This window comes from Drosophila virilis, chromosome X (assembly GCF_030788295.1).
Source record: "Drosophila virilis strain 15010-1051.87 chromosome X, Dvir_AGI_RSII-ME, whole genome shotgun sequence".
In the NCBI taxonomy this organism is placed as follows: Eukaryota; Metazoa; Arthropoda; class Insecta; order Diptera; family Drosophilidae; genus Drosophila; species Drosophila virilis.
This window is the reverse complement of record NC_091543.1, coordinates 515,656-539,978: the sequence shown is the minus strand read 5'-3', so window position 1 is coordinate 539,978 and position 24,323 is coordinate 515,656. Positions and strand designations below refer to the sequence as shown.

General features: G+C 45.3%; 6 protein-coding genes across 9 annotated transcripts; 3 read left to right on the top strand and 3 right to left on the bottom strand.

The window, feature by feature from the left end:
- The first annotated feature begins 19 nt into the window (after positions 1-19).
- Positions 20-8,923, top strand: Glos (Gaulos). Its single transcript, XM_002058285.4, has 5 exons — positions 20-131; positions 5,159-5,278; positions 5,331-7,583; positions 7,644-7,771; positions 7,831-8,923. The coding sequence occupies exons 2-5, from the start codon at positions 5,167-5,169 to the stop codon at positions 8,206-8,208; spliced, it is 2,871 nt and encodes a 956-aa protein (XP_002058321.1). The 5' UTR covers positions 20-131; positions 5,159-5,166; the 3' UTR covers positions 8,209-8,923.
- LOC6634721 (N-acetylneuraminate (7)9-O-acetyltransferase) lies at positions 175-4,711 on the bottom strand. 2 transcript variants are annotated; one of them, XR_004303004.2, is made up of 4 exons: positions 4,287-4,711; positions 4,097-4,193; positions 693-3,075; positions 175-614 (listed from the first exon to the last, which is right to left on the bottom strand). XR_004303004.2 is itself a non-coding variant. In XM_002058284.4 (3 exons), exons 1-3 carry the CDS (start codon positions 4,507-4,509, stop codon positions 819-821), a joined length of 2,577 nt encoding a protein of 858 aa, XP_002058320.3. In that variant the 5' UTR covers positions 4,510-4,711; the 3' UTR covers positions 175-818. The 2 variants fall into 2 exon arrangements, 1 of the variants encoding a protein (XP_002058320.3); XM_002058284.4 differs by having other exon boundaries at positions 175-3,075.
- On the top strand, positions 8,515-14,875 carry Vap33 (VAMP-associated protein 33kDa). 2 transcript variants are annotated; one of them, XM_002058286.4, is made up of 7 exons: positions 8,522-9,013; positions 9,090-9,296; positions 10,938-11,090; positions 11,156-11,265; positions 11,351-11,557; positions 11,615-11,722; positions 12,727-14,875. In XM_002058286.4, exons 2-7 carry the CDS (start codon positions 9,230-9,232, stop codon positions 12,880-12,882), a joined length of 801 nt encoding a protein of 266 aa, XP_002058322.2. In that variant the 5' UTR covers positions 8,522-9,013; positions 9,090-9,229; the 3' UTR covers positions 12,883-14,875. The 2 variants fall into 2 exon arrangements, with proteins under 2 accessions (XP_032289223.1, XP_002058322.2); XM_032433332.2 differs by having other exon boundaries at positions 8,515-9,013; positions 11,351-11,722.
- Positions 14,876-15,372: 497 nt separating this feature from the next.
- Positions 15,373-18,805, top strand: Rab27 (RAS oncogene family member Rab27). 2 transcript variants are annotated; one of them, XM_002058287.4, is made up of 3 exons: positions 15,373-15,730; positions 17,857-18,054; positions 18,134-18,805. In XM_002058287.4, exons 2-3 carry the CDS (start codon positions 17,896-17,898, stop codon positions 18,653-18,655), a joined length of 681 nt encoding a protein of 226 aa, XP_002058323.1. In that variant the 5' UTR covers positions 15,373-15,730; positions 17,857-17,895; the 3' UTR covers positions 18,656-18,805. The 2 variants fall into 2 exon arrangements, with proteins under 2 accessions (XP_002058323.1, XP_070066338.1); XM_070210237.1 differs by lacking the exon at positions 15,373-15,730 and adding an exon at positions 15,812-15,976.
- A 594-nt stretch (positions 18,806-19,399) lies between these two features.
- Positions 19,400-22,290, bottom strand: LOC6634725 (trypsin eta). The gene is made up of 4 exons (XM_002058288.4): positions 22,156-22,290; positions 20,199-20,397; positions 19,848-20,133; positions 19,400-19,790 (listed from the first exon to the last, which is right to left on the bottom strand). Exons 1-4 carry the CDS (start codon positions 22,193-22,195, stop codon positions 19,434-19,436), a joined length of 882 nt encoding a protein of 293 aa, XP_002058324.2. The 5' UTR covers positions 22,196-22,290; the 3' UTR covers positions 19,400-19,433.
- Positions 22,291-22,492: 202 nt separating this feature from the next.
- pck (Claudin superfamily protein pickel) lies at positions 22,493-24,221 on the bottom strand. Its single transcript, XM_002058289.4, has 4 exons — positions 24,012-24,221; positions 23,718-23,926; positions 23,446-23,641; positions 22,493-23,390 (listed from the first exon to the last, which is right to left on the bottom strand). The coding sequence occupies exons 1-4, from the start codon at positions 24,088-24,090 to the stop codon at positions 23,104-23,106; spliced, it is 771 nt and encodes a 256-aa protein (XP_002058325.1). The 5' UTR covers positions 24,091-24,221; the 3' UTR covers positions 22,493-23,103.
- Between the last annotated feature and the right edge of the window lie 102 nt (positions 24,222-24,323).

Sequence of the window (24,323 nt, the reverse complement as noted above, 5' to 3'; positions counted from 1 at the left end):
TGCTCAAGTTTTGCCAACCCGTTTCCTGCGACAATTCTTTCCTTTTTGTTCATCTTTCGACGCCTTCGGTTCGCAAATTTTTAGCTACCCAAAAAAAGTTGAGCAAGAAATTTCGTATTGGCGCGAGCTCGGTAAGTTAAGTGTTATTTTTTTGCTTGATACAAATAAATTAGCTTTGGCAATATTATGTTATTTATTTATTTAACTTGTATTTGTTCGTCTGCTTGTTGAAGAAAGGATGTTGCAATGCGCTCGCAGACAGATTCCTTTAATGGCAGCCATTACGTTTGCTTGTGAAATACATGTATTATTATTATTTTTTTACATTTAAATATGCAAGTGTAGAATTAATAAGTATATTGTGCAGTTGGTAAAGCTAATTATTATTTTTTTTTTTTGTGGACATACATACATCTAATTGGTTTTTTCTTTTTAAACTATCGCGTAGTTGTAATAAGTGTGCGTGTGTGTGTGCGCGCGCCCGTGTACGTATGTGTGTGAGCGCGCGCGCGTGTTCGTATGCGTGTGAGCGCGAGCATGTGTGTGTGTATTGAAATACCTTTGGAAAGCAACAAAAAAAAAAGCGCAAACGTTGTAGTCGACCACGCAATACCCTGCTCACAGAAAGAAAAAAAATGAAGATTAAAAAATGTTGTTAAGTGACTTTCAAACTGTGATTATGGGACATAAACCTGGAACATAGGCAGCCTCCAGACAGACGCACCAAGATGCGCATTCTCCATTTTTAAAGCAGGGTATGCGAACGTGTTGCGCGAAGGGTGTGGCGGGCAATTTGATTGCCGACACCTGACCAGCAATTAGAACATGCCATCGGATCGGGCAACTGGTATGAGGACAATGAGGAAGATGACCAGATTGCGCATGACCAGGCGCCAATCGTTGGGCACGGCATAGGGCAACAGGATTCGGGTGAGCCGGTGCACCTCATGCGAGGCGCACACAAATATAAACGATGTGATGATCATGTTAAGCGTCGGAAAGCCGGGCAACAGCACCAATACGCCATGTCGATCGGCGGCGAGCCAAATGTGATACTGGCAGACGAACAGCTCGAGGGAGATGCGTCCGAACCAGGCAAAGAAACTGGAGTATCTGGTGCGCAGAATGCCGGAAATGTTGCGCAACACCACATATCCGATAATGGGTATGAACAGGATATAGGAGTGGATCTCCTCACAGTTCTGGACATTGCGGCAGAGCAACGAAAACGCCGTATAGATGCCCACGCCGAGCAGGGCCAGCAATGTGACCGAAATCGATGTACGGCGCGAGAACAGATTGCCATGATTGTTGTCATCGAAGACGTTGTACTTCTGGGCAATATGGAAGCAGGCCGCATAGATCATGCCAAAGGTGACCGTATACCGATCGAGTTTCCATTGATACCACCATTCGTGAATGTCGTCGTCGGTGGTCACGAACAGCGCTTTCCAGGGACGCGTTACAAAGATCCGTTCGAAGAAGACCTCGGACATGAATAGCACCGTTATGACGCCTAGACAGCCAATGCATTTGCACACCAGATAGAGATAGTGTAGAGGATTGGCGTCCACTGAGGCGCTGGTAATGCGCGGCGGCAGCGAGAGCACAAAATAGATGACGCAAAGCCAGAACGAGAGCAGGGGCACAAAGTAATAAAATTGATACGGCCGGTTCATGCAGAAGCACAGGAGTATGCTCAAGAAATTGAGCCGGAACATGGATTGAAAGAAACGTACGAACATCGAACCGGAGCCGCCCGTCTGCCAGATGTGGGTGAAGTGCGTGTAGCCGGTGAGAAAAAAATATCCCGAAATGAGCAGTTTGATGTGCATATGAATGGGTAGAATACGCTGGGCGCCGGTCATATAATAGATGAGCACCACGAGCAGGATCCAGCCGCGCAGCTCGTCCGTCTGCTGTCGGTTGAGCACCTTGGTAAAGCGCGACTCCTCCGTAAAGAACAGACCCAAAGCAAACACATAAGCCACGGGTATCCAGAAGCTAAACTCCGAGTAGTATTTGTTCTCCTTCATGAAGAAATTGGTGCGATCGCACAGATAGAAATACGCCATGATGAGGCCCAGCAGGGACAGCGCGACCAGCGGCGTGCCGTAGTCCGTGATGAGCACGGCCAGCGCGTTGGCCGGATGATGGGAGTGCGACGAAGAGGAGGACGACTGCGACGACTGCTGCTGCTGCTGCTGAAGCGGCACGTAGAGCGTCTGGCCGCGCATGTGAAGCAGCCAGCGGCGCAGGCAGATGCCGCCGACGAGCGCAATACACACACCGAAAAGAGCATATGCGACGATCTGGAGGCTGGTGTGCGGCTCGGCGCTGCTGCAGCAGGTGCCATCGTTATAGTTCATCTGATCGTTGCAGTACATGTTCCACAGCAGCTGCACCTCGAGTCGTTGACCGTGCGCGCTCAGCCGATGCCCCTCGATGGCATTGTCCAGCAGCCCGTTGGCAATGTGCCCGGCCGACTCCCAGACGCTGGCGTCCGTATAGCGAAACACATTGCGCGCGACATTGTTCAGGCGATCGATGTCCTCGTTGAGCACTAGCTTCCAGGCGGGCGGCAGTTTCTCCTCGTCGACACGCTCCGCCAGCTTCCAAAGAACGCGCGATGTTTGTGCCACAAGGCGATGGATGGGCGCCACAAGAAGCGTCAAATTGACGCTATATTGACGCAACAGCTCGTCGGTCACGTTGCCGGCGAGCAGCGAGCCATAGGTGAGGCCCATCACATAGACGGAGGACAGTTGCTTCTCCTGCTCCAGCTGGTAGAGGCGATCGATCAACGCCGGACTGACTTCCATGGCGCCAATATACTGGACAAGTATGTCCAGCTTTTTGTCCTCGAAACGGGCAACATTCGCCCGAGCCGAGGCATTGTTATCGTACTCATCATCCACGTCCACGTCGTCGCCCGTCTCGCTGGCCGATGCCTGCGGCAGCTGCAGCTGCTCCACGAAACGGTCGTAGAGAAGCCGCACGCTTCTGTCCCCGATGAAGACGAAGTTGTTCTTGTTGCCAAAGAAGGCCAAATAGCGCAGGCAGCGTCGCGTGTCGCTGCAAATGGAAAGAGCGTGATAACGAATTTCAATTTGGTGACTCAGCGGCGGCCGATAAGGGCAGCTTTTAACCAAGCACACATACGCTCGATCGCCAAATACCCTGTGTTCAAAAATGCCAAAGTGAGTCATGAGTCACATTTCCAAAGATAATAAATCGTGCAGCAAATCGGTTGCTTTTACCGCCTGTCATCGCTGAGAAAACTATCGATATTTATCGATTTCGGCCAAAGAGACAGAATTATCGATCAGCGAAAGGTCTATAAGAATAAAAACTGCAAATTGACAGTACCCTATCCCGGCAATAAAAAAGCTGTTGATGTACCAAAAAAAAATCTGAACTAAAAACCGATATTTATCGATTTCAGCTAAACAGACCGAATTATCGACTAGGAAAATAAACTCCAAAATGAGAATGTCCTGTTTCCGCATATAGAAAAACTGTTGTGCTTAATAAATTCATGAATGTGTTAGGGTAGGGTATATACCTTATATATCTCTCTTGAAAAAGCCAGCTGTAAATTGTTATAGGCCAAGAGGACTGTTTAAGCGCATCCTAGCCCCAATTTTAGTGTTTATCATCTATATTTATCGATAAATAGGCAGAATTATCGACAGTTTGGAACATACTGATCAATTTCATGAATCTGTAAGCGTAGGGTATAGGGTGTAATGGTAGGGTAAATTCCTGTAAGAGTTAGGTATATATATACCTTATATCTCTTGGAAAATACATCTGTGAATTAGTAATAGGCCAAGAGCACTGTTAAACACTAGATCTTTAGCCCAATTTTGGTGCCTCTACACAAAAAATCCAGACTAAAACCCGATAATTATTAATTTCGGATAGGCAGCGATATTTATCGATAATTTGACACAGACCAAAAAAATGTTTCAATTTTGGGTTTTAAATTCAGACAGACAATGGAACGGACATGTATTGCGTATATGCCCCGATTTGTGCATTTTTCAATGGGTACGCGCTAGATAAAAATGTGGGGCTGGGTACCCCGACTCACGTGTAGGAGTACTTGTGCATCATGCAGCCGTAGGGCTGCCATTCGTTGTCGCCCTTGAAGCGGCCCTTCGAGAGCAGCCATTGGCAGGAGTCGCTGCCTGTAAACGAGAGAGAGAGAGAAAAGCAGGAATAATGAAATCAAACGGGCTGCCAGCGATCGATAGGTCGATAGGCATTTATCGATAACGCACCGTAGTTCCAATTGAGCAGGCCGTGGTAGAGGACAAAGCCGAGCACAAGCAGCAGTGCCACCTTTTTGGCATTTGTCGCATTCAGCTGTTCCATAAACAGATCCGCTCGGGTCGGTATGCGCTGAACCCCGTCCTCCGAGGAGCTGCCAATGCAAATGCCGCCCAGCTCGCCAGCGCTGTTGTTGCCAGCAGCAGCAGCAGCGCGCAGTTCGCGCAACTCCATGCTGACCGCACTCGCGAATCTCAGTCTGGGTGAGTCGTTGGCAGTGAGTGTTGCTTTTACCTGCTGGCCGTTTGCATCTTTGGCCCAATTTCTGTGCTGTCCTTCGGTTGCACACGCTTTTCACAGCGCAGTAACTCGGTTTATGTTGCAGCCGTTGATTTGCTTTGCGCTACAGCCGGCCGATAGGCGGCCCTTTTGCTATTGCAATTAATCGTTGTGCCGCCCCTCCCCCAATCAGTCAGCTGTTCGATAACTTCTATCGATTTGCAAATTTGTGCCAGTTGCAGCGAAATACACTGTGACGTCACAAGCACATAACGGAATTTACGAATAAATGCCATCGTATATAAATTAAAATGTTCTTTTTCAGCTTACACATTTTGGAATTGTGGCACATATCTATTTTTAGATTCAATATTCAAACCACGCAACACATTTTTAGAGTATAGCACACATCTATTTATTTGAAATGGCAGTCAAATTGCGCGCCAACTGAAAACTGAAAGAGCATTAAGCATTCTTAACACTACTTAACTGCTTGTGTAACCTTCCACTCGAATCATGCGGCGAATTCATTTTGCCGGCAGTCTGCATTTGTAAACGAGATGAGGAAACGCTAACTATTTTGTCAATTGCATACTATTTACAGAAAGCAAAATGCACGATTTGCGCGCCTTAAACAACTGCGAGGTGTTCAAACAAATACGCGTCGAGCTGGTCGATTTCCATACAAAAACAAAGCGCCTGAACAGCTTCATTTATTTTAGCGGTAAGGGTTGCGTCTCCTCAAAATTACAGTTAAACTTAATTGTTTCCCGCAGGCAACGAGGAGAACATACGAAATGTGGCAGATCGCGTGCTGCACGTGCTGCTGGAGCACGGCCTCGTTGAGCAGCAGTCGCAGCCCTCGCAGCTGGTCAAACCGAATCCCAGCGCCGATCTCGACCAGCTGCGCGGCACTCTCATGTATCTGATCCTGAACAGCGTGGTGGGCAAGAGCCAGAAGGAGGAGCAGGAGCTGGCACGCTGGAATCCGCAGTGTGTACACCTGCTGAAACAATTTCCGGAGCCGCTGCCCCAGTTGCTCACCGTAAGCGTACTTCTGCTCTGCGGCCTGGAGCAAATGCTGCTCGAGTTCTTGGCCTGCGGTCCACATTGGCTGACCTCGCAGTACTTTGATTGCCTCAACAATCTGCTGGGCCATTTGGTGCCCGGCAAGCGGGAGACGCTGCCGCTCATCGGCGGCGCCCTGTCCGCCGTGACCAAGGCCATTTGCTACCAGGCGCAGTCCAATCTCAGCCTGATGGACAATGCGCTGCGGCTGTTGCAGCGACATTTGCTGAACAGCGAGGAGCGCCTGCGCTCGCTGAGCTCCAAGAAGCGCCAGCGCTATCTGGGCGAGGCCATGTGTCAGCTGCTCGACGTTCTGCTGGAGATTATGGCTGCACTGCAGCAGCCACCGGAGCTGCCGGCCTACTTTATGGTCTACGCATTGCACTCGCCCACATCGCAGGAGTCACCGCCCTCGTCGTTGGAGCAGCTGCCTTCGGTGTCGCCACAGCTGCGCGAATTTGGAGCCAAGGTAATGGACATGCTGCAGCTGCTGCTGCATCATATAAGCGTGGACACGTACATGGCCTGGCAGGAGATGACTTCCAGCCAGCTGCTCTTCCACCTCCAGGCGCATGTCGGCAACAAGTGCCAGGCGCTGACCCCACTGCTGGCCAAAGATGAGACCCTCAAGACGCACACGCTCCGCGCACAGCTGGCCAATTTCGAGGACGGCGCCCAGACGTTCGAGCAGCGCCTGGACACGCTCACCCTGGGCGAGTTGCTCAGCCTGCTCGATGGCGAAATGGGCGTCGTGCCCGACGATCAGCTGCTGGCCGCGCTCAACGAACTGCTACGCCGTCCCATTTGCTTTGGCAACGAGGAGTGCGTCGAGACGATGGCTGGACACATCCAGCTGCTCGGCGTGGCCCATGCGGAGCTCATGCTGGAGCATTTGGGTCAGGTGCTGACCCTTCACGATGACGACAACGACGACGCTGACGACTGCGATCCGAATGCACCTTACAGCGAGCTGCTGCAAAGCGTCCTGCTGCCCATCTATCAGACGCGCTGCAGCAGCCAAGAGAAGCTGAAGCTGCTCCACAAACGCGACCAGCTGCAGCTGCTTAGCCGCTTCACGTTCACGCGCGACAATCACAATTCGCGTCGCATCTATTTCTTCAACCAGCTGAGCTGCTCCAGCGAGCGCTTTCCGCTCGACCAGTTTCTGGATCTGTGCTACGAGGAGCCGGCGCAGACCTGGCTGGGCCTTGCCCAGCTGGCCATGACCCATCGACGCTTTGCCACGCTCTACTGGCATGTTGCCGCCAGCTGCTCGCCCCATGCCCGGCATCATGTGGGCTACACTGTACGCTGCCTGCTCCTGGACGAGCGTCTGCTCTCGCTGCCCAGCTCTGGGGATTTGATCGTGCGGCTCTATGAGCAGCCGGTTCTATTAAATGGCATGCGCTATCGCCAGGTTATCAAGTGCCGGCGACAGCGTCTCAACCACGCCCTGCGCCCCCGCCCCCGCCGGTTGCGCGAACTGACGCTTAATCTCAGTCTGGACGCGCTGCCGTACAGCGGCCAGCAGCTGCACGCCGGCCAGGACAACTATCTGTCCGCCTGCGCCGCCGGTCTCGCCCGTTTCAGCGAAACACGCAACTACACAGCGATCGAGCGGCTGCTAAAGACGCTGCTCAGTTTGGAGGTTGTGGAGCAGCGCATCGTGCGCTGCAGCCACAAATCGTACAAGGAGCAGAGACGTCGCCTCACCCAGGCGTCAGAGCACAGGCTGCAGCTGGCGCGGCACAAGCTGCAGCTGGCCAGAGGCTATGTACGCCTGCACGGGCAGCTCAGCTCGTGGCGTATCAGCAACTGGCCGCTGGCCTCGCAGATCGTGCTTGTCATGGATCAGCTACGCGGCACGCTCGAGAACTTCGAGCTGGCACGCATCGCGTTGCTCGATCTGGTCGTCGAATACCACGTCAACAACATGGCGCGATCCGTGTTCATGTCGCCAGGTAAGGGCCGGACCATGAATCGCCAGTTATGATAGTTGTATAATTCTGTGATCCTTGCAGAGATGCGTTGCCGAATGGTGGGACTGATCGGCTCCGGGTTGCAACATGCGCAGCTGTGGAAGGGCGAGCAGCTGGCCGCACTGCTGGAGGATCCCGACAAGAAGCGCGAGACCAGCGAGTACACAGCGGTAAAGGAAAAACCATTAGTTTTTAAATCAAGTTTGTAAATTCAATAATTCAATTTCAGTTACTGCGACAGGCCTCAACGCTGGAGGCCGTCAATCTGTTGAGCGGCGCCATCCGTCATAAGTTGGACGGCGCCGTCATGCACAGCCTGGCCGAGGAGGTGAACCGGCTGAACTCGCCGAATGCCCAGCATGCCTACGGATTCCTCTTCAAGTGCTATATGATCGCGTTTAACCAGGAGCTCATTGGCGGCGCCGTTGCCAGCGACTATCCGCGTCTGATCGAGCATATATTGCGTACGCCCAAGCTGCGCATGCCCGAGAATCTATTGGCGGCCGTTAGCAATCTGAAGATCCTGCTCGGCCCGGCTGGCATTGTGGGCAAGACGAGCATTTTGCAGTATGTAAACCAGAGTCTTGCGATGTCGGCGGAAAATTAGATGGCCAGCATTAAGTATTACATATTGAATATGTACAACAAAGTGAATAAGAAATTATACATATAAACAAATACATCTATCTAAATAAAAGTGTTTGTTCTGTTGGCTAGTTTATAGGCGTTTTGAATCGTTTAGATTTGGCGGCTTGAATTCGCCGTTGCGCTGCAGCGCGTGCACTGCCACCCGGTTGGACACAGCGTTGCATCGCGTACAGTGTCGTCGCGGCGTTGCCGCATTTTGACGATCTGGCAACTCTAAATGCCGGCTGGTCTGGTACGCTATGGTTGACGCATGCGTCTGACGTACATATGTATGACGGCGGTGACTGAATTTTTTTTTTGCATACGAAAAATTCGCTGCTAAAAGTACGAACCTAAAGTGCGTGTAATTAACGAAAGTCAGTTTGAAAGCGAAACGTATTAATCCAATTGCACATTGGCGGCTCGAGTAAATTGCAAACAACACGTTGATCGTCAGTTTTTGCACGGAACAACCTCGTGTATTTAATTTTTTTGCGCATACATTTACCGATATTTTGGTGGCTACACAGACATAAGGCATAGCAGACACACAACCATAGCGACAACGCAACGCAACGACGACGACGACAAGAACGAGCGACGACGACGACGACGGCGACGACGTGAAGCGCAGTGAAGAAGAAAAAAAAAAACAAGCGAAATCGAAAGCAAAATTTGTCGAGTCGCGTCAAAAATTTTGAAAATCTTGTGTGCTAAGCTGAAAGAATTCGAAACAAAAGTAGTTCGAAACTCCAAAATAGAATAGCGCAAAACACACACAGAACGTAAGTCAAGAAAAAGGTAACAAATAAATAATTGCAATAGCCACAATTGTTCCCATTGTTCTCAATTATTCCCCAGGCAGAAGAAGAAGCAGTAACAGCAGCGCAGCATCGTTGCAAATTACAGCTAAGAGGACGACAGGAATCGGCAGTGACGTATACAACTAATACCACTATCAGCAGCAGCGGCAGCAGCAGCAGCACAACAACCACATCAAAATGAATAAAGCACCTCAATTTGAAGTTCCGCTGACCATTGAGCCAGAGCATGAGTTGCGCTTTATTGGTAAGTCTATGTATGTTTGTGTGTGTGTGTTTGTGTGTGTGTGTTTGTGTGTGTGTGTGTGTTGGTGTAAATTTGAATTTTAAAAAAGAAGAAGCAGGCAATGTGTGGAGCTGCATTCACGCTTGCATTTGTTTTGTTTTGGACTTGACATCATGGGCCATCCAAAAAGAAGGTCACTTGTGCCTCTGTGTGTGGCGGCATATCGATCATTTTTATCCAGCAATGGGCAAGTGAATGCGTATTGTAAACATTGCTACAAAGTGCTGCTGGCGGCGGCCGCCGAGCAAACTGCAAAGTTCACACACACACACACACACACACACACGTACACATGCAGACTACTGGCAGGGCCGCTTCTTCTCGTTTCTCTTTTTCTCTCTATTCACTTTGCGTTATTTTTTTTACGTTCGGCCACAGCTTATCAATAATTTTGTTGTTTTAGCTTTTTTTTTTGTTCTTTCTGTTTTTTGACATATTTTGAGGGTACGTGTGTGCGGCTGTTTTGGCATGTTGCTGCCACCAGCGCTGCGACCGCGAGCAGCGCCAGCAACTGGCGTCGTTTCATTTGGAAATGCCGCCGCTCTACGTTTTCTCCCTCTCTCTCTCTACATTTTGCGCGCGCTCTCTCCCGCTCCCTTGAGTTTTTGTGAAAAACCTTTGCCGCGCGCTGTCTTGGTCGCTCGCCTTTTGGCTAACATTTTATTTTTATACTCAACAGCTTTTCATGAGCCATTTTTCCTTTTACTTTTTGAATTTTGGCCAAATAACAAAAACAATGCATATGACAACACACTTTGATATCTAGTGCGCACAGTGGAACGCATTCACAATTTCCAAGGGCCACACACAAAAAGCTGTAAACAGGTGACATTTTAGCTTTTTATGCCCACTGTACACATGTGCGTGTGAGCATGTTTGGTATAGCGCGCACACACACACACATACATGCATACACATGTCGCTTACCATTTCCCCAACGATCGGTGACAGAATGTCCACACGCACACACACACACACACACACACACACACACAACTGTACGTATGTATTGGGCGTCTTATTGAATGAGTTTTCCTTCGAAATAAAAAAATCAAAGAAGCACCAAAATTTCTTGCATGTGTGTGTGTGTGTATGTGTGTGTGTGGTGTTTGCTTTTAATTCAATTAATTTAACATGAAAAACCACAACCAAAGTATTACTCGGCACGCACCGACGCCTAAATACCCTACAAAAATGTTCAGGTTCTCGATGGAGCGCACGCTGCAGACAATTTCGCTAACATGTCAGGACCTAAGCTGAACATCTCATTGACAAGTCGTCAAGACTGTTTTGCCATAGTTTATTTATGTGCCCAATCGGAATTTATACCAAGCACAACTTTTCTCATTCAAAAAGATCCCATTTGTCATGCAAGACAACCTTCGGGACAGGTCATCTAGCCTGTCTTGGGTTTAATTTCATAGGAGAGTTAAACAAATTTCATTTGTCTCATAGCCAATGTACCCAATCGGAATTTGTGCGAAAAGTGACGCAATCTTGAAGTGCTCTAGAAAACATGCATCTAGGGAATTCACGCATCTTGACAGACATGAAACAAAGTTCAAATGCCATTTATATGTGTATATATTCTATTATTTGCAGGTCCATTCAATAGACCCGTGGTGACAATCATGACCCTGAAAAACAACTCGGCCATGACGCTGGTCTTTAAGATCAAGACTACGGCACCGAAGCGCTATTGCGTACGTCCAAACATTGGCAAGATTGCGCCTTATCGTTCGACGCAGGTGGAAAGTGAGTGAAAAGCTGGAAAATTGAAAATTGAAATTCTAATTAATTGCATTCGCTTCCCTTTGCAGTTTGCCTGCAGCCCTTCATGTACGATCAGCAGGAAAAGAACAAGCACAAGTTTATGGTGCAGAGTGTCCTAGCACCGCAGGATGCCGATTTGACTGATCTAAATAAGTTGGTAGGCATCCCCCCGCTGCACTTGGCCTGCCTTTGTCTTCTGTCTTGTCCAATTTGGTGAATTGATTGATTTGTTGTTTTTGCAGTGGCGGGAACTGGAGCCCGATCAGCTAATGGACGCCAAGCTAAAGTGCGTATTTGAAATGCCGCCCGCCGAGGCGAACGCCGAGAACAGCAGCGCCGGCGGCGGTAATGCCAGCGCCGGCGGCAGCTCGGGCACCAATCCGCCCACCTCACTCAGCACAGGCGAGACGCTTAAAAGCGATGCGCCGGCAATGTCCGCCGTGGTCCAGGTGCGTTTCCCATTAGATATATTCCCATATTTTCCAACTATATATTGTAAATTGCAGTCGTCGAATCTGTCCGATGCTGCAGAGCATGCCGAAGCCATGGCGGCCGATCTTAGGGAGTTACGCGACCTCAACAGCGAACTGCGAAGAGAGAATCTACATTTGAGGGTAACATCAAATTGTCCAACTATTTTCTATCTGTATGAAATGCTACTTTATTTGTCAGAGTAATTCAATCAATCATTTTCAAGTCGTGAACCAGATCGGCTCTTATGAACGTTGCATTCCACTGTTATTCAGTAGTTCATGTACCATTCGATTGGTTCATTTAAATTCCCTTAAAGATCTTTTAAAATTATATTGATACCGGTCGAAGGGTAAACAAAAAACCGTTTTCGCCAATTTTTCACTGTTGCGGGTGGAATTTCCCAAGCTTGTAGGCATTAGGTTCTTATAAGTTTGAAGCAAATAGTACAAAGCTTGAAGCTTCACCAAAAATATCTTTAAATCGCATGTTTCACTGAGAATGCTTGGATTCTGAAATAGGTGTGAAACACGTCTCAAATGATTTTTTGTATAGATCCTTCAAAATGAATTTGATTCCCATTTCACCCAAGGAGGAATGCATTTTTCGAGAAGTGTGAAACACGCCTCAAATGAATTTGAACAAATATTTTTGAAAATATACTTTATTAAAATATGAAATTAAGCGAAAGTAAATGTCTTAAGACAATCAAGTGCAACTGAATAGATTAGAAATGAATTATTAGCATCGTTCATAAACCAAATAGTAAATAAAATGTTTTGTTCATTATCGACCGATGTTCGTTGAATAAGTTCAATAGATTATTTAAAGAACCAGTTCAATTGAAAAAATTATAGAAAGTAAAGAATAGCTCAATCGATTATTTGAAGAACCAGCTCAATCGAACTTATAAACACTTATTAATAAATTCAATAGATTATTTAAAGAACCAGTTCAAATACAAACTTCAATACATTGTTTGATGAACTAGTTCAATTGAGCCTAGTATACAAACTAATGAATACGTTTAATAGATTATTTGAAGAACTAAGTATAATAACTAATGATAATAGATTAGTTAAAGAACCAGTTCATTTGAACTATACAAACTAATCTGTTTTTTTATCAATCTTTCTTCCGTTTCAAGGATCAAATTACACGCTATCGGAGCTCTCCGGCTACCAAGCAGATCAACGAGCCGTACGCTCCGGTTCTGGCTGAAAAACAGATTCCGATATTTTATATAGCAATTGCAATTGCTGCGGCCATTTTGGGTCTGTTGCTGGGCAAGTTTTTGCTCTGAATGCCATAAATACAACAACAGCAACATCAACATCAGCAACAACAACAACAACAACAAATAGCAACAACAACGAACACAGCAACAGCAACAACAACAACAACAACTAAAGCAGCAGCCACAAAATCCATTTGCTGTGTGGCTAATTCACTAAAAGTTTAACAATTGTTTAAATATTTGCTCACTTGAAATTAATAATCATTTCTGTTATACTAAACTACAACAACAACAAGAACATTGTCAAAATATTAATTCAATTGAGCAAAATTTATAATTTGTTTAGGCCATCGCAACTGTCAAAATTATGTACACACCCTCACACATAAACGAAACACTCACACACACACATATATATATATATACACACACGTAAAGGACACATGTTTAGATAATGTAATTGTTAAAGTAAAAACAAAAATAACCGTAAGCAAAACTGCAACTTGCATCCAAAAAGTAATCGGCAATAGCAAAATACTAAAACAGAGCCGGAGAGAGCGAGAGAGAGAGACGGGTAGAGGCGGTAGTCTCTCTTGCTCTCTCCTTTCTCTCCGTACAGCCAGCAGCCAGTCAATCATTTGCATGCACTGTACAGCATGCTCCCTCTTGTCTCTCTCCCTCTTATTGTTACATACTCTCTCTCTCTCACTCTCCCTCTCTCTCTCTCTCTTTCTCTCTCTATTGCTCCATTAAGTTGAATGCGGCGTTGCGCGTGCGTTGTTGCATTTGCTGCTTACACAATTTTTACCGCATAACCTGCACACACACACACACACATGATCCATATATTTATATGCACACATACACACACATACGACACACGCACGCAAGCACCCCACTTATATAAATGGTTTTTGTTGTTTTGTGAGAAGAAAAAGAAAAACTCCACACGCGCTGACCGCGAGGAATTGTTTCAGCATGCTGGGAAAAAGTTATATATTTAAAAATTATTTTATTGTTTTATTGCACTTGCATTTACTTTTAATTCATTTTGGATTTGCTACGGTTCATTTGCCAAGTATAAACATACATATACATATAAACACATTAACTGTAAACAAACATAATAAATGTCGAAGAAAAACAAACAAGAAAAATCTTAAAAAAAAAAAAAACAAAAAAAAACAAACAACATGCATATTATGAATTTATATAAATGTGTATGTATTTGTGTTGTTGCAAATTCCTAAAAGAAAAAAGCAAAACTATGCAGAAATCAGTTCAGTTTACAAAAATAAAAATAAAAAAATACATTTATAAAAAGAAAATACACTGCAAAAGTTTCTATTCGCTGACAAATTCATGTGGAAAGTGTGCGTTAAATAGAAAAAATATGCATATAAAGAGAATTCAATCAATTTTTATAAACATTATTGACAAAACTGTTGAAAAAAAAAATATAAGTAAAAACAAAAAATAAACACACATAATACACATTGTTAATGCAGTTTATGGGTTTAGCATATTTCTATTTAAAATGTAAATTAATTTTTTTTTTCTCCAAAATGAACTTTTTTTTTTTGTTTTTAATATATATATATATATATATATACATATGCAAAACATCTATATTTGTATTATCTAAAACATGTACTATATAAAACAAGCAGACATTTTCTGTTGAAGTGATTCATCAAAAAGGTGGAAAATCCAGCTTCGACTACTTTTGTTTCACATTTTGCAAAGCATTGAAAAGGGTATATAGATATTTATATATATATATATAAATAAATATATATTAATATATACATTTATGAATGCTGTATTTTCATAGACATGATTTCGTATTAAATGTTTAACCTAGAAATACAGTCAACAAAAATAAAAAACAAAATGCAAATTAACGCATATAAGCAAAAATCATACGCAAATGTACTTGATGTCAGCTGTAGCAAAAAATAAAAAAAAAAATTAAAAAAATAAACAACAAAAAAATTAAATAATAAAAATGAAATGAAATGAGAAACAAATTCAATTCAACCAATGTTTAGCTGCAAAATTCCAACTGCTATCAGGAAATGAGATTTTGCAAAAAGCCCAAAATGGAAATTGAATGAAATAACAAAATCTAATATTAACAGCATGAATCTTAAAAGCTAAGTGTTTTTTTCTCAAAGGAAAATAAAAACCAAAACAAATAAAAACATTGTTAATTAAACATCAAATATCATTTAAAAAGAAATTGAAATAAATTAGCAGCCGCTGTTGCTCATACTCATAATCAAACAACGCGCCCCATGCGACTTATCGACATCGACTTATCGTTGGGTGGCTTTACACGCGAAAACGCGATTAAATTGCAAATCGACTATCGCAAAAGCGAGCCAGCGCTAGCGATATCGCAATCACAGCTGAGTAACACCACTAACCACTGGTTAGTGGTAACACGCCCATGCCACATATCGATAGTTAAGCGGCTTTGCAGAACAATTAATCGATTAAAGGATGCGCAGCCTGTGGTATCGATGCCACACAGCGCGAAGCTTTTGGCTTTGGCCCGCAATGGGCAACGGGCTAAACAGTTTGCGACTGACAACGCACCGCATCCCATTGTCCTGTCTGTGATGCTGTAGTCCTGTACCTGAGTGTAAACAAATCGCACGTGCTAAAAATAACTTCTAATCACAGTCTACTCAAATGTAGGACAACAAATAGTGACAAATTTTATTACATATATTTTCAACGATTTGAATCTACGCTGCATAATCTTGCGCGCCAAATGTGTTTGTTTTTTTTTTTTTGTTTTGTGTTTTGTTTAGCGGAAATGCATTTAATCTAAACACCTGTTCAACTCAAAGGGAGACTTATAATTAAGTTATCTCTCGCTTCCAGTGGCAGGCAATGCGGAGGCCAGGTAAGACATGCGAGCACGCACCTAACACAATTAGCTGTTTATTTTTAAAGCAAACACACACACACACACACAAACACACAGATGCACAAAGAGATGCTGCTCCAATCACACATGCACAATTAATGCGTCCTCGCACTCAATGCCAAGGACCAACAGCAACTGCAACAAGTAGCCACACAATGAAGCGGGCTTCACACACACACACACACACACAGACATTTAATTGCTGACACTCAATGCACACGTGTAGGCTACTTATATCTGCATATACATAAACATACATGCGCACGCATGTGTGTGTGTGTATGCTAATGCCTTAATACAGCGACAGCTCGCCCTCGGTTCCCGCTTGAAAATAACTGTGCTTAGAAAATAATTGAATAAAAACAAGCAAAACAAGTAAAAGCCTGCTGTGAATTACCCTGTCGCGACAAACGTTCCAACTTCCACCCTCTTCTCTCCTCTCTGTACATATAAAAACGCACTGTGCTTCTTCTTTACGAACCGTAGTTCGCAAATGCAGTGTGGATTAACTGCAGTCCGATCTTTCTCTCTCTCGCTCTCTCTCTCTCGTACCAAAGCGCAAGGCTTTACCGTTTGAAATGAGCTTCTCTAATTTTGAATTTCGTATATAATCGAAATAATCTTCATCTGTTTAAATCATGATGCAGTGAAAGCTCTCTCTTTATGTGAAAGATAATTCGCAAGAAAAATGTCACAGTTAAATCTCGTTAAAAAATGTTCAAAGCTGGCTTTTGTTTTCTAGAGTCGTGTCCCTCATTAGTTGGCCAGCTTAACTAGTTACAGCTTTTGAATTTCATTTTTTTTTTCAAAGGAAATGTACTTGGGGTCAGCTTAAGCTAATTAGTGGGCTAATCAAATAAATAATAAAATAAACAAGGACATGCGCTTTTTGTATTTGCGAGACAGCTTGTGACAGAGTCAGCATCCTTCTGCCAGCCAGTGTTGGCAAATGTCGCTGCAAAAAACTCGCTAGAAATAGCTGATTTAGCTTGCAGCGCATAAGTTGGGCGGATTTCTCGCCAAAAAATAGCTAAATGCGTTTAAATTCTGACTATTTTCGGCTGACAAGCTCTGGAAATAGCCTCATTTAACTAGAAAAGCCCCGAGTCGGCAACACTGGCCACATTTTGGCTTCCCTTTCCACTGTGCCCACCCATTCTGCGAACTTGCGTCTATTTTTGAGCGCTCCTCGACCAAGCCTCGACCCACGGCCATCCTTTGCGATCCCATAATCCGCTTTGCAATGCGCGTCCTTTGGCCCGACCTGGCTGACCCTTCCCTTCTCCTTTGCCTTTGCTATACATGAGCGTATTTTTCTCTTTAATTATGGAACATGCAACATTACATAATTGAAATGCCTTGCGAAAAAATGTTCGCTTTGAAATCTTTGTGGAAGCTCAAAACTCCTTCCAAGAGCGAACCGAGGGTCGAGCCAAACGCACACACACTCACACACATGCACACACATACAAACACACACATTTTTAAGCATATTCCATCAACATTTCAATAGGCTTTATTTGCGGCCGTTAAGCCTGGCAGTGGGGCGACTCGACAGAAAATCAATAAATCTAGATTTAATGAGTTTGCAATATTTGGCAGCAGCTCTCCCTCTCCCTCTCCCATTCCCATTCCCTCTCTCTGTTAGTATTCCCAATAGAGTTTGATTGCCCAAAAAAAAAAAGGGGTTAAAAACCGGAAAAGGGAATTTTCTTTGTCGAGCTCCGGCTGCTGGCAGCCATTTTGTTGGCAGGCTACATGAGAATATCTGATTTAAGCAGCGAACTTTTCAGCAACTAATGAAAAAAACCTGACTCTGGCAACGACGCTTTCAGCACCTTGCCCTTTCTAAGGAGTTTAAATAGGAAGTATTTAATTTTTCGTGTATATTGAAATTCCGACTACCAGAAAGGACATGCTGCAAGGATCTACATTCCTTCACACACAAAAAAAAAACACACACACATGCCCGCACACACATTAGGGTCCAGCTCTAGCAAGGACTTGCCTTTATCCGGTTCCGCTTGGCCGTGAACCCAACTCAAGTTGCAAGCTCCTGACACGTGCTTCCGCCGTCTTCAATCAGCTCTTTTCATTGACAGGATGCTGCCCTGAAGGACATCAGCTGGAGTGTGGACAGTATGACGACCGCCAACATTGACTACGACTATTTGCTCAAGTTTCTGGTGCTCGGCGACTCCGGCGTGGGCAAGACTTGCCTGCTCTATCAATATACGGACGGCAGATTTCACACTCAGTTCATATCCACGGTCGGCATTGACTTTCGCGAGAAGCGTCTGGTGAGAGGACCCTACCCCACCCCACCTCATCCTCGCCCCCTTCAACGAGATATCCAATTTGTGTGCTCCTCCGGTTTAGGTGTACAGCTCGCGTGGGAGACGGCATCGCATCCATTTGCAGATCTGGGATACGGCCGGGCAGGAACGCTTCCGTTCGCTGACGACGGCATTTTATCGGGATGCGATGGGCTTTCTGCTGATCTTTGATCTGACCAGCCAGAAGTCGTTCCTGGAGGTAACCAATTGGCTGGAGCAATTGCGCATGCACGCGTACACGGAGGATCCGGACGTGGTGCTCTGCGGCAACAAGTGCGATCTGCTGCAGCTGCGCGTCGTCAGCCGGGAACAGGTGGCCGCTTTGGCGCAACGCTATCGTCTGCCCTACATCGAGACGAGCGCCTGCACCGGCGCCAACATACAGCAGGCTGTTGAGCTGCTCGTTGGCCGTGTCATGGAACGGATCGAGAACGCCGTCGGCAATCGCGATTTCTCCCTGCTGATGGCTCAGTCCCGCCGGCTGCCCAACCTTGCCTATGGCCCGGAGCTCGTTCGTTTGCATCAGGCCAGCGACAATCCGCCGCGACGCAACTGCAATTGCTAGGTCGACCACGGAACCGGAAGTCGGTAGCTGGGAGCCGGAAGCCGTAGCCTACCCAAATCCATATCAAATTCAATTATATCCAGTTTTATTGCGTTTATCTATGTGTGTCTGTAAATAAATGTTGCTTGTTAATTGTTAATTCCAACGAAAGCGTCAACGTTTTCCAAACTCAGGATCCTAGGTTCCAATTACAACTTCCGCAAAGTTTGTCACGCCAAGTTTGACTCGTCCGCAAACGTCCACCTATCCGGAACGAAGAGTCCTAGGTCCCTATTATTACTTCCGCTAAAGTTGTCAGCATAAGGAACATGGACAGGGGGAGGGAGAGTTGTCCAGCTCTATGCAAAACATTTGGATGGAAAAAGATGGCGTGAAAGAAAAGAAGGATGTTTCCTTGGGATCTCTTCTTTGTGTCTTGGACTGGAGTTAAGTGCTCCATATTATTAGTTTTGGCTTGATTAATCGGCGGCGTCATCACAATACACCAATCTTTGCCTCATGAACTCGCCCGCAAGCGTCGACTTATTCCAAAAAAAGGAGCCCTAGGTTCTCATCACGACCTCCATCATAAGGAAGATGGGGCGATTGGAGGGGTTAATTTTAAAAGCTCATTTAAAACAATATACCGTTTTCTCGGAAGATGTAATGGAAGATTGGAATGATGTTTCCTTGGGATCCATCAGAGCTCTCCAAGCAAGCCCCACATTAAGCTAACACACCCAAAAAAAATATGAAGCCAACGGCTTACTAGCTACATTAATTTATTAACTTCCAGTGTCTAGTCTCTCGACCACAGCCAGTAGCAGGCGCTGCCTAGCCACAGCCAGATCTGTGGGACTGCCGACAGACTGAAGCTTCCGTTGCGCTCCTCGATCCATTGCTGGTAGTACTGGACGTCCGCATAGACGCCGGGCAGACCCGGCTCCGCACAGCCATAACCCCACGAGACGACGCCAATGAGCCGGTCCTCGTACACCAGCGGTCCGCCGGAGTCGCCCTGGCACGAGTCGGTGCCGCCACGCAGACGTCCGGCGCACAGCATGCCGGGCAGCAGGCCGCCGCCATAAATTCTGGAACAGGTCTTGTGTCGTATGGTGCTCACATTGGCCGTCAGCAGCACGTTCGACAGCGAGCTCTGCCGAGAGACTTGTGAGTTGATATACGGAGCAGCAATTAGCCGAAGGAGACTCACCTGCTCCGTGCGTCCCCAGCCGGACACCTGGCATGTAACGCCCGCGGGCGTCACTTCGCTGGCCAGCTGGATGGGCGCGATGGTAGGATGGCTGCCGTTGACGGCCAGACCGTTGGTCAGAAACATGACGCCGACATCGTCGCGCATGCTGTCCGTGCTGAAGGTGTTCATGTAGGCAATCGAACTAACATAGGAGACAATCGTGTTGTTGTTGCGCTCGTAGCGATTGAGCGTGCCCATAACGACGACGAACTCCTTGGCCTTGCGGTAGCGCTTCTTCGAGGTGCTGCAACACGAAGAACGGCATGAAGGTTGCCTTTTTAGCGGCTGCCCCATCCGAGCGTGACTCACTTGTACAGGCAATGGGCGGCGGTCAGCACCTTGTTGGGGCCAATTAGCGAGCCACCGCAGATGTGTCCGCTACCGAAGTTCTTGTCGTTCGAGCGCAGACGTATGGAGACCAGGTGCTTTGTCTCGGCCACGCTGGCAACCGTGCCATTGATGATCCGCGACTCGGGCAGCTGGCTTCGTGCTCCTGGTGTCGCTGCCACTGTTAAAGAGTAATCCATTTTGTAGCTGTCCAGGCAAATCTCCCATCTTTCCCTTCTAAATTGTGCTCAAACCCTTTTCCCATCAAGGGCAGACCCTAACGGAAGGACTTTCTCAAGGTAATCCAAATTATGGACTAGTTGGAGTTCACGGAGAGTCGTTTCCTCACACTCTCCACTTACTCCAACCATTTTCTTCACCTTGTCTCCAACTCCTTTTCCCATCAATGGAAGATCCTAACGGAAGGTAATGCCTAAGGTACTACGGATTATGGTTATTTTCTGAGAGCTCCCCGGGGAGTCGCTTCCAACCCCTTTTCCCATCAATGGAAGCCCCGAACCGCAGGACTTTTTCAAGCTAATTCAAATTTTTTACATATTGTTGGAACTTAACGAAAGGACTCCTTCGAGACAATCCATTGTATTTTGTTGGAGTTCACGGAGAGTTCACTTGCTCCAACCATTTTCTTCACTTTGTCCCCAACCCCTTTTCCCATCAATGGAAGACCCCAACGAAAGAACTTGCCTAAGGTACTACGGATTATGGAAATTTTGCTGAAGGTTGCAAGGAGTCGATTCTTGTAACAAGCTGCCCCATACCCCTCTGCATGCACAACCCCTCTTTCTTCACCGACCAAGTAAGCTCCTAACGAAAGGACCTTCCTAAGTTACTCTGGACTACGATTATTTTGTTGGAGTTTGCCTTCCTCCCTGTAACCAACCCCTCGAGCTGTCACATCTATGCTTCTTACCTTGCATCCCATTCCCCCTTCCGCCACAAAGCAACCGCCTTATGAAAATACTTGCTCTCCAGATTATGGGAATTTTGTTAAAGTTCAGCGGGAGTTGTTTCTTGTAACCAACTGCCTACATCGAACCCCGCCCCCGCCACCCCACCCATTTAACTATGCTCTCTACTCTTCGCGCTTTGGCCTTGCCGCCGTATCTTTTATGCTTGTATTTTACGTCAATTTCCGCCCTGTTGCAGCCGCAACAATACACAGCCGCGATGATTAACAAGAATATGAAACTTATCTACGGAATGCCGAAGCTTGAATACCCTTGCTTCCAGTATGATACGCATCTTTACTCGATGTGTAATAGATGATAAAGCTCGCAAGGGTTGGGTTTGGCTGGAGTAACTTTAAAAGCTTTTAATAGATATCTGTCGATAGCTATATAGTGCTCCGATCTGATAAATACGATAGTTCCCTCTCCATTACTCCCTCTCTTACTTCCCTCTCCCTTACTCTCCTTCATACCGCCCTCTCCCTTACTCTCTCCTTCTAAACACTAAAACATTTTACATTTTATAGCACTAAACATTTGACCGATATTTACTATGTCAGCTATATAATTATACGATCTAAGGAATATAACTATCTTAGCTTAAAAGACAGGTCTATGCCCACTACCTTACTCTCTCTCTCTCTCTTTCTCTTTTATCTCTATTTTTTTTTATATTTTATTTTATACCTTCTTATTACATTTAGACACTTTTCATACTTCCTTCTCCTTTACTCTAACCTAATCCTTCACACATTTCATGACAAAATTCAATATACTCTACAAAGGACGGCAACAAGACAAGAGAGGGAGAGCGTGAGAGGGAGAGCGAGATACTTGGGGTGTGTTCAGCTGATGGACCCATCCTCTTAATTATTACACCTTATGCTAACGCGCACACATACATACATGCGCACATGTGTGTTCGTGTGGGGGTTGCATTTAGCTAAAGTTCTTGGAATTGTTTATCTTACACATAAATAGCCATATGCACAGATAATACACGCCGTGCATTATTATAGATCAAAAAACAAACAACAAAAAAAAAAAAAAACAATAAAAATCAGTTAACAATATTTTTGTTGTTGTTGTTGGTTTTATCGTCGAATTTTCACGACCGAATTTAGTCAGCGCGCATTTCTAACTAAAATACCATATGAGAATCGACACGGTTCCAATTGACAATCAGCGGCGACTACTATCAGCCCCGTCCGTGGCCAGATAAGACTCAAAAAAAAAAAAAAAAAAAAAACATTATATGACACATTTGTAGACATCGAGAAGAAAAAAGAGATATCATAAAGCTATCAATTGGAATAGTTTTTGGGCTGTATTTGTAAAAATTGTCTTATAATATGTTTTGGGGAGAACATTTAGCATTATGTGTATAAATATATGTATAAGTTTATGGACTGATGTATTATAGACAGTTGAAGCCTGGATAATCCGCAGAATTTTATATCCCCCAAAGGGACTCAAAATCAACTAACTTAAACAAATATATTTCATGGAATAAGATATGTATGTTTATGAAAATGAAATAACATTTTTGAACGTTTATATGTGTCCTCTTTTAACCGGGATAATCCAGGCTCAATTGTACAGATATATATAGATATATTCGAGTTGCCAAATATTTGCGTTAACATTCGGTTTGTGTCTTTTTGGACGGCCGTTCTGATGCATTAAACCGATTAAGATACAAATACAGATATAGATATGTAAAAGTATGAAAAAATTTGCACTACAAATTCCAAGGCACTTATTTAAAAAGAGATTTCGTTTCGCATAGAAATATTACTAGAGTAAATATATATATAAAAAAAAGGAGGACGGCATAAAGAGATATTGTCTGATATAAAATGGAATCAAAAGAAGTTGATTTGTTGGACGCTTGCAGTGCATATATATATATATATGCACTATATATAGCCCTGCAGGCTGCGCGATTGACTGTGATGATGACGCGGCGGCTGGTAGCCCGGCTCCTGCATTTCCATCTGCATGACCAGGTTCTTTTGCTCGCCACGCGCCTCGTATGCCTGGCGTGCTTCGCGCTGTAGTATGAGGGCAGCTAGACCGAGCAGCATAAAGGTGACCACTGCGAGGGCATACGACCAGCCAAGCACATTGAATTTCGGATACATGAGCCAGTCGCGACGATAGGCGCAGCCACCAAATATGCACACGGCCAAGAACATGAACAGAGCTGCAACATGGGTCTTGTCTATAAAAGTATTTATATTTAATGCTCGAGTACGTACATGAGACGGCGGTGCCGATGTACGAGAGGCGGACCAGCAGCCACTCGTACTGCAGCACAGGCTTCAGAGGCAGCCGGATGATGGTGAGCGCCAGCAGGGTGAGCACGGCAAAGACAATGATGAAGGACATCGTCACGAAGCCCTGGACGGCCATCAGCCAGCCGGGTAGCAGATATTCACGTATAACATAATAATCCTAGAGCAACAGTTAGTTATTATATATATATATATATAAATTAACCGATGCAGGCCTTCAATATGAATGTACTCACATGGGAAAAGATCAAGTGACACCCCGTGAATTGCTTGGGGAACTGATAATTCGGGTAGACGAAATTCTTGAAGCAGTATTGCCACAGGCCCATATTCTTGAAGCTGCTGCGTGTCTCCTCGTACGACTCGATCCAGTACGGCGAGCAAAAGGACATCATCAGCACAAAGAAGCTGGCAAAAGTCACAATTGCCCCAAATACAACTCCATCTGCAAGCATACAGGCACACACACACACACACAAACACACATGCGATATTTATTTACGGTAAACAACATTGGCTGCGTCACTCACTTGTCGCACGAGGGTAGTCGCCCTTTTCCACACCCGTGTCGGTAGTGTCCTGCGACTGCTGTTTGCCCAAATTACGCATTGTGGACGAAGGCACTTAATTTTTAATTTAAAAAAAAAAAAACAGCAAATAAACACTTAATTTGCATAAACAACTGAAACACAAATTAGAAGAACGCACACACCCAACAGCAAGGTGGGGCTGGGGATGGCAAAAATATCGACAAATGTTAATGCGATAGTTACGTTGCACTGGTTTTTATATCGATATATATGCATTTACCAACTAATGATAGTTGTCTTACCTATCGATAT